Here is a 9,375-nt window from a genome sequence, read left to right on the forward strand (position 1 = left end):
AATCATTTTTTTAAGACTGCATTCTTCCCCTTATTAGGTTACATTGAATCTATGCCCGCATGTTTAAAAGTTTAATATTTAAAAAGTAAAAATAGCAGAACAAAAGTTGAAGTCCCATCATGTGCTGAAAAAGCTAAATATATTGAAATGTGAAGGGTTTTTCTAACAGCAAGTATGCTGAGGTTGTTAAAGACCAAAAATGTATGGAAGAAGATGCAGAACAATAATGGAAGAAGAATAATAAAGAAAAGAATAGCAATACTGTAAATGCTGTTGATTCCCAAAATGACTAAACTTAATTTAATGCCATTTGAAACATTTCCCTGCAGAATAAAAATGGCTCCACGGATCAGCCCCCTTAAGGATGCCACTTACTATGTTCTTTCGAAGTCTGACAAGACATCCAAATTAGAAGTGAAGTACATCAATGCAGTTAAAGGTAAGATGGTGTTTGATGTGATTTATCAGATAATATTTATAATGTATACAAACAATATTTGCTGAACATATAATGAAGAATGTCAGGATGAATTTATTCTCAACTTAATCATTTTCATAAATACAATGTAAAGGTGCTGCGAGGTAAAGCGATGTTGGGTGACGTCACTTCTTGTTGACGTTCAAAGTATTAGGCTCGTTGGAGATGAACTGCACCTCGTCTGTAAAGTGGACGAGAGCAGGCAGCAGCGGGGGGGGGCAGTTTCCATTCGACTCCTGCAGCCTTCATCCTGTTAGGTCTGATTCTGATTTAATAAAACGTTATTAGACCCAAATATCAGCTGGTACACAGTCTCCAGCTGCTCTACATGTGATCTGTTGCTGATGTTAATTAACAACAGACTGGAGATGTCTCTCTGACTTCTAAACGTCACTATCATTTATCAACATATTCTGTACAGAATAAAACTTTACAATTAAAATCCCCCCGATTGATTTTGTTGCCATTTGTGGAGCCTGGGCTGTCTACAGAGACCGCGTTTTTTTATAGCGTGTTCCGGGGACAGGGGACTAGCAGATTGTGAGCTGATGATGATGATAATAACAATAATAATAATAATTTATACTATTTATAGATCCCCAGTGGGAAAATTTTAATCTAAACTCTGTTTTGTTAGTTATCACTACACACAGGCCTGAAACACACACACATGCTCAGGACCTATTACTGCACAAATGAAGAGATGTCAGCATGGGGAGGCTGGACCAGTGCCCTGAGCGCTTGGTTTTCCGTATGTGACAAATAATGTTGTAACCTAAATACCATGTGACATTGCTTAGAGCACCCTTTTTTTTTTAAATCAGAAGTTATGCTACTTAAGGTCAAAACTAATATGAAAGAATATATAGGTTGTACTGTTCTGTTAAATGCTTTTGTTGTCTTTCACAGGACGTGGTATATTTGCAAAATCCTCTATTTGCAAAGGAGATTTTGTTGTAGAATACAGGGGAGATATTATAAATGACGCAGAATCCCGGGGAAGACGAAGACTTTACCACCCGTCATGTGCTGCTTTTATGTTTGTCTTTAAGTGGAATGGGAAAACATGGTGGTAAGCTTTGAACTTGTACTTAAGCTATACTCTCTAAGTGAGGCACTGGTTTTGTGGTGATATTTTGTTGTTTGTATTTCCTCATGTCTCATGTTTCCATTTTAAGTGTTGATGCTTCGAGAGAAGACGGGTCATTTGGACGACTTGTCAACGATGAGCATAGACATCCAAACTGTAGGATGAAGAAAATTGAAGTGAACGGAAACCCCCACCTTTGTTTATTTGCACTCAACAACATTAAAGAAGGAGAGGAAATTACATATGACTATGGGGGTGAAGACTGCCCATGGAGAACACAGGTATGTTGCACATTACACAGGGTACACAATGGTCCATAATGTTGCAAAATGTCTCAAAGTCTCATGAATTGATTACAATATGAATCTTTAAGAATTTAGAATCAATGTAAGGATATGTGGAAACTGCAGGCAAATCAGATATTTTTAACCAGAGTTCCTGCACTGTTATTTGTTAGTGATCAGATAGGTTTTTGGTATTTATGTTATGTTTTATTGACGTAAAGCATCTAGAAGGTTTGTGGAAGTACGGTAGACTAGTTAGAGCAGATCTTAACCTTCAGAAGGGTCTTTTTCATGGTTAATCATCAGTGTTTTCTGGACACTTACGACGTCCCCACAGCACACTTTTGGTCAGTTTCTGGATATAAACTGTGTGTGTGAAACTATTTGGACGAAACTGGTCCCCATAAGAAACTCGTACATTGTGTGTAAAATGTCCCCACTAAGCATTTTGGGTTTAAGTTGTGTGATAACAGACTGGTTTGGCTGGCCGAAAGAAAACTACATTTATGTTCATCACTTCAGACTCCAGAATTGAAAATGACAATTGATTGATTGTCAAAATTCTAGCTATTTCTAAGTACTCATTAATTACCTAATTGTTGCTGTTTCTCATATTTCGTGTTACTGTATGTTTTTCAATTTTAGATGAGAGACACAGTTCTGGAAGTTGGGGACTGATGAATCCATATCAGAGAGTGCAGATCAGAAGTAAAGTTCAAGTCCAATCCTTTACAGTCAGACAACAAGATTGAGGACAACACTCATGAACAGGTACATTCATCACTTCAGATGTCTGAATTGAAAAATGACCATCATTTATTCTTACAGTGCTCTTATTAGCTCTTTTCAGGTTCATAATTGTATTTAGGTTGTACAGAATAGGCTTATGTTGCTGCCGCTCCTCTTTTCACCCTGTGTGTTGAGCTCTCCATTTTAGCTACAGAGTAGGCATTGTTCTTCTGTTCCATATTTGTTGGGAGTCACACATGTGCAGTACCTAGGTAAGCACTGCTAGCTAGTCAGTTGCAGAGTATGAGGGTGTGCCACGCTAGCAGCTAGCCAGAGTTCCTGCACTATTATTTGTTAGTGGTCAGATTGGATTTGTCCATTCATGTTCATTACTTCAGACTTCATTCTACAGTCTATTTAAGTCAGGTTTTGGTATTTTTGATGTCTTAAGTAGCGAAGCAGAGGAAGGACGTGCAATGTCATGTGCTCTAGTATGAATTAGTACGCTCAACAGTTTGATGTAATGCATCTAGAAGGTTTGTGGAAGTACGGTAGACTAGTTAGAGCAGATCTTAACCTTCAGAAGGGTCTTTTTCATGGTTAATCATCAGTGTTTTCTGGACACTTACGACGTCCCCACAGCACACTTTTGGTCAGTTTCTGGATATAAACTGTGTGTGTGAAACATGGACGAACTGGTCCCCATAAGAAACTCGTACATGTGTTGTAAATGCCCCCCACTAAGCATTTGGGTTTAAGTTGTGTGATAACAGACTGGGCTTGGCTGGCCAGAAAGAAACTACATTTATGTTCATCACTTCAGACTCCAGAATTGAAAAATGACAATTGATTGATTGTCAAAATTCGTAGCTATTTCTAAGTACTCATTAATTACCTAATTGTTGCTGTTCTTCATATTTCTGTTTACTGTATGTTTTTCAATTTTAGATGAGAGACACAGTTCTGGAAGATTTGGGGACTGATGAATCCATATCAGAGAGTGCAGATCAGAACGTAAAGTTCAAGTCCAATCCTTTACAGTCAGACAACAAGATTGAGGACAACACTCATGAACAGGTACATTCATCACTTCAGATGTCTGAATTGAAAAATGACCATCATTTAATTCTTACAGTGCTCTTATTAGGCTCATTTTCAGGTTCATAATTGTATTTAGAGGTTGTACAAGAATAGGCTTATGTTGTTGCCGCTCCTCTTTTCACCCTGTGTGTTGAGCTCTCCATTTTAGCTACAGAGTAGGCATTGTTCTTCTGTTCCATTTTGTTGGGAGTCACACATGCAGTCCCTATAAGCACTGCTACTAGTCAGTTGCAGAGTATGAGGGTGTGCCACGCTAGCAGCTAGCCAGAGTTCCTGCACTATTATTTGTTAGTGGTCAGATTGGATTTGTCCATTCATGTTCATTACTTCAGACTTCATTCTAGTCTATTTAAGTCAGGTTTTGGTATTTTGATGTCTTAAGTAGCGAAGCAGAGGAAGGCGTGCAATGTCATGTGCTCTAGTATGAATTAGTACGCTCACAGTTTGATGTAATGCATCTAGAAGGTTTGTGGAGTACGTAGACTAGTTGACAGATCTTAACCTTCAGAAGGGTCTTTTTCATGGTTATCATCAGTGTTTTCTGACACTTACGACGTCCCCACAGCACACTTTTGGTCAGTTTCTGGATATAAACTGTGTGTGTGAAACTATTTGGACGAAACTGGTCCCCATAAGAAACTCGTACATTGTGTGTAAAATGTCCCCACTAAGCATTTTGGGTTTAAGTTGTGTGATAACAGACTGGGCTTGGCTGGCCAGAAAGAAAACTACATTTATGTTCATCACTTCAGACTCCAGAATTGAAAAATGACAATTGATTGATTGTCAAAATTCGTAGCTATTTCTAAGTACTCATTAATTACCTAATTGTTGCTGTTCTTCATATTTCTGTTTACTGTATGTTTTTCAATTTTAGATGAGAGACACAGTTCTGGAAGATTTGGGGACTGATGAATCCATATCAGAGAGTGCAGATCAGAACGTAAAGTTCAAGTCCAATCCTTTACAGTCAGACAACAAGATTGAGGACAACACTCATGAACAGGTACATTCATCACTTCAGATGTCTGAATTGAAAAATGACCATCATTTAATTCTTACAGTGCTCTTATTAGGCTCATTTTCAGGTTCATAATTGTATTTAGAGGTTGTACAAGAATAGGCTTATGTTGCTGCCGCTCCTCTTTTCACCCTGTGTGTTGAGCTCTCCATTTTAGCTACAGAGTAGGCATTGTTCTTCTGTTCCATATTTGTTGGGAGTCACACATGTGCAGTACCTAGGTAAGCACTGCTAGCTAGTCAGTTGCAGAGTATGAGGGTGTGCCACGCTAGCAGCTAGCCAGAGTTCCTGCACTATTATTTGTTAGTGGTCAGATTGGATTTGTCCATTCATGTTCATTACTTCAGACTTCATTCTACAGTCTATTTAAGTCAGGTTTTGGTATTTTTGATGTCTTAAGTAGCGAAGCAGAGGAAGGACGTGCAATGTCATGTGCTCTAGTATGAATTAGTACGCTCAACAGTTTGATGTAATGCATCTAGAAGGTTTGTGGAAGTACGGTAGACTAGTTAGAGCAGATCTTAACCTTCAGAAGGGTCTTTTTCATGGTTAATCATCAGTGTTTTCTGGACACTTACGACGTCCCCACAGCACACTTTTGGTCAGTTTCTGGATATAAACTGTGTGTGTGAAACTATTTGGACGAAACTGGTCCCCATAAGAAACTCGTACATTGTGTGTAAAATGTCCCCACTAAGCATTTTGGGTTTAAGTTGTGTGATAACAGACTGGGCTTGGCTGGCCAGAAAGAAAACTACATTTATGTTCATCACTTCAGACTCCAGAATTGACAAATGACAAGTAATTGTCAAAATTCTTAGTTGTCATTGATTAATTGTATTCTATATATTTCTGATTACTGTATTTTTAAAATTTTAGATGAAAGACAGTTCTGTGCAGTTCCTACACAACCCTTCCATTTAGTGAGTCTGCAGAGTATGAGGGCGTTCCTTGCTAGTAGCTAGGCAAGCATTATAATGTGTTACTATCCATTGAATTGTTTGTCACATAAGTAATGGCTGCAGTACAATTGATATATTTCGATTAGTTTGTGTACAGTGTTTTCTCTTAAATATGGTAAATCTCTTTGGGGTGGCCTTTTATTAATTTTATAAACCTATAATGTGCATAAAAATATACCAAACACAAAGGAAAGGCGAATAGGCCAAAGGCATAATATGAGCACTCTAAAATTGTTTATTTCTGTGTTCTCATCAATAAACTAGTTGTTGCAAGTCTACATAAATCTGATGTACTTTATTTTTATTTTTTTTAGATGACAGACACAGATGAAGATTTGGTGATTGATGAATGCATATCAGAGAGTGCAGATGATTACATTCCGGATACCACTTCCGAAAGTGACACTGACAGTGATGCTAGCCCTCCCCAAAACCGCAGGATCAAAAGAAGTCTTGATTATACACTTGACATCGTTCGTTCATTGAGTCCCCCTGTCTGTGACACCACAACACCAAACGTGATGACCTTTGACAGAAATGTCTTTATATCTGAAGCCACTGGAGCAGAAGAAGAACCCTGTTCTAGTCAGAACATAAATGACAGCATAGTTGTCAGATCATGCCATAACATAGGTAGGAAAAGAGTTTACGACAAGAGACATTATTGTTTGTATTGCTCTAAGCCATATGCTAAGATGGCAAGGCATCTAGAAGCTTCACATGAAACCAAATCTGATGTGGCTAAAGCTCTAAGCTTTCCAAAGGCTTCCAAAGAAAGAAAAAAACATCTAGATTATATTCGCAACAGAGGAAACTTTGTTCACAATGCTGCTGTTATGGAGTCAGGAAAGGGAGAACTAATACCGTTTAAAAGACCACCTAAAGAAGCCCAGGGACACGACTTCATGCACTGTGCATATTGTCAAGGACTTTTTTCAAGAAAGATCCTGTGGCGACATATGCGTAGCTGTAGACTTAAACCTGGATCAGTCCCCCTCAAACCAGGAAAGAACCGTGTTCAGTCTATGTGCACATACACAGGACCAGTGCCTTCACACATTAGTAAACAACTGTGGAAAGTAATCAGTGTCATGAATTCTGACCCAATCACTGATATAATAAAAAATGACCATGTCATTATTGAAATTGGGCAGCACTTGTTAAGCAAAGGTGGTATTTCAGCCAAGAATCACCAGTTTGTGCGAGATAAGATGCGAGAAATGGGAAGGCTAGTTGAAAGTGCGTTGAAAGTCACCACCTTAAAAAGAATGGAAGATCTCATAAATCCCAAAAAGTACATTGAGACCATCAAAGCTGTCAAGTTTACATGTGGGTATGATAGTGAAGCAAACAAGTTTGTGATTCCATCACTAGCAAATAAACTTGGGAATACCCTGGTCAAAGCAAGCAAACTATTAAAAGCTCAAGGTTTAATCTCTAACAACAAAGAGCTTGTGAAGAATGCCACTGAGTTTCAAGAGGTCCATCAGGAAAAGTGGAATGAGATGATCTCAGCTACAGCTTTAAGGAACATCAGGGAAGCAAAGTGGAATGTGCCCACTATCATGCCCTTTACCGAAGATGTCCAAAAAATGCATGGCTATCTCAGTCAGGTGCAAGATAAGTGGTCAAATTCCCTCTCTGAAACCCCCTCTTCAACAACCTGGAAGGAACTAGCAAAGGTGTGTCTGGCCCAGATCATTCTTTTTAACCGGCGCAGGGAAGGAGAGGTGGCAAGCATGCCTTTATCTGCGTTTTTATCAAGAGACTCTTCTGATCCACATGAGGATGTGGACTGGGCACTCTCCGAAGTGGAAAAAAACCTCTGCAGACACTTCTCAAGGATTGTCATCCGGGGAAAACGTGGTCGCCCAGTTCCAATTCTTCTTACCCCAAAAATGCTGTCTGCATTAGAACTCCTTGTTAAACAGAGAGAGGCTTGTGGGGTTCTAAAAGACAATGGTTATATGTTTGCAAGACCACAAGCTATGACACATTTCCGAGGTTCAGACTGCCTTCGTGCTTTTGCAAAAAAGTGTGGTGCAAAGTGTCCAAAGTCACTGACATCTACCAGACTGCGAAAGCATGCCGCAACCCTATCAACAGTGCTGAACATGACAGGAACAGAGATGGACCAGCTGGCCAACTATCTTGGACATGACATAAGAATCCATCGCGAGTACTATCGACTCCCTGAGAAGACCCTCCAACTCGCCAAGATCAGCAAGGTTTTAATGGCACTTGAGCAAGGAAAATTAGCTGAGTTTCATGGCAAGAACCTAGATGAAATATCAATAGAACCAGATGGTAAGTTTTAATTTGATGGTATTTGTTTTTTTGTGTTAACCTGATGATCTGGTCACTTTGGTAAGCTGTACTTTATATGACCACAGAGAAAGTTCTGGACAGTGATGTGGAAGACCTGAACATACAAGAGGAAAACTGTTCAAGTGTCCATGGTATGTATTGTCTGTAAATTACTGTAGATATACCAGTTTACCTTTTATTGTAATGCACCAGTGGTTCTCAAACTTTGTCATATGGCTCTAACCAAATCATTTTTATCAATCCATATCAATGATAGATAAATAGCAAACTGATAGCAAACAAATGTTCCAAGTTGAATTTTTATCATAGTTTTCTCTATCAGGGATCAATAGCAAATGAGCATTCAAAAAGACATTGATTAGTTTAGTAATAAGTACTTCTGATGCACTTGCAATGGTTGAACGCACTTAAATGGTTTAATGCACTTTTATGCTCTAATTATGGTTAAATACCATTAGTGCAACAAATACACACATCAATTGTGTATTGTCAGCATTCTACAGAAATAATTATATATTAATTAAGTATATATATCTTTTTGAAAATGTTATTGTAATTCTTTTCAGCAGAGGGGATACTTCCTCCTGCGAAGGGAAATGAAAGGCTGTCATCCAAAAGACGCAATCCACCACCATCAGATGATGAAATGCCTTCATCCAGAGGTAAAATCTTTACACATTTCTTTTATATTTCAGTTAAGATGTGTCTGTTTCTTGTTTGAATATGTATTATCAGTGTATGGAACTACAAATGGCCATATGCTGTATTTAATGTAACAGCAGTTGTAAGGAAACATAAAACAAAACCAGACTGAACTTTCCTGACCACCTTACATCTGTTTGCAATGTTACTGAAAAGCTGTAAATGTATGCTTTTTACTTAGAAAAGCATTACTTACCCTCTTCTTTTAAGCCTAAATAAACAGTATCAGGGTACGCTATTATTCCAGATATTTCTTTCCTCGTCTGTTTCTGGGCAAAATAATTAAAGCTTAATTAAAGCTTAAGTAATGACTAACCCTTATAACAACCACCTGTCCTATGTGTTCAAAAATAAATGGAGCAGTTTAATGAGTCGATTGATGCGTAGAAAGTATTCTTTGGACACAGTCCTAGGAATTATTGGCACCTTATTTTTCAACAGTGCAACCAATGCAAACATCAGTTGTGTGTTGTCAGTGTTCTACAGTATATATTAACCCTTGTGTTGTCTTCCCTTCAACCATGATAAAAAATAAGTTTCCATCACTCTTTTTTCAACATTTCTTTTTTCACACATTTTTGTCCCTTTTTCAATGTTGTGGGTGCTTTTTTAAATGTTTTTTCCAAAGTTATTCCAAAACATTTTTGTGAGAATGTTTTTTTTTTTTTACTGAAAACGGG

The 9,375-nt window shown here is 38.2% G+C and overlaps 1 protein-coding gene across 1 annotated transcript; it reads left to right on the forward strand.

The window, feature by feature from the left end:
- Window positions 1–329: 329 nt before the first annotated feature.
- Window positions 330–8,332, forward strand: LOC116689345 (uncharacterized; the record flags this gene model as incomplete). Its single annotated transcript, XM_032515885.1, is given in 8 exon segments — window positions 330–439; window positions 1,388–1,550; window positions 1,657–1,849; window positions 3,530–3,658; window positions 4,560–4,688; window positions 5,980–7,972; window positions 8,059–8,124; window positions 8,316–8,332. Coding segments are annotated over 8 exon segments (2,800 nt in total), but the record flags the coding sequence as incomplete, so codon positions are not given.
- Between the last annotated feature and the right edge of the window lie 1,043 nt (window positions 8,333–9,375).

The sequence above is a fragment of the Etheostoma spectabile genome, chromosome 5 (assembly GCF_008692095.1).
Source record: "Etheostoma spectabile isolate EspeVRDwgs_2016 chromosome 5, UIUC_Espe_1.0, whole genome shotgun sequence".
NCBI lineage: Eukaryota > Metazoa > Chordata > Actinopteri > Perciformes > Percidae > Etheostoma > Etheostoma spectabile.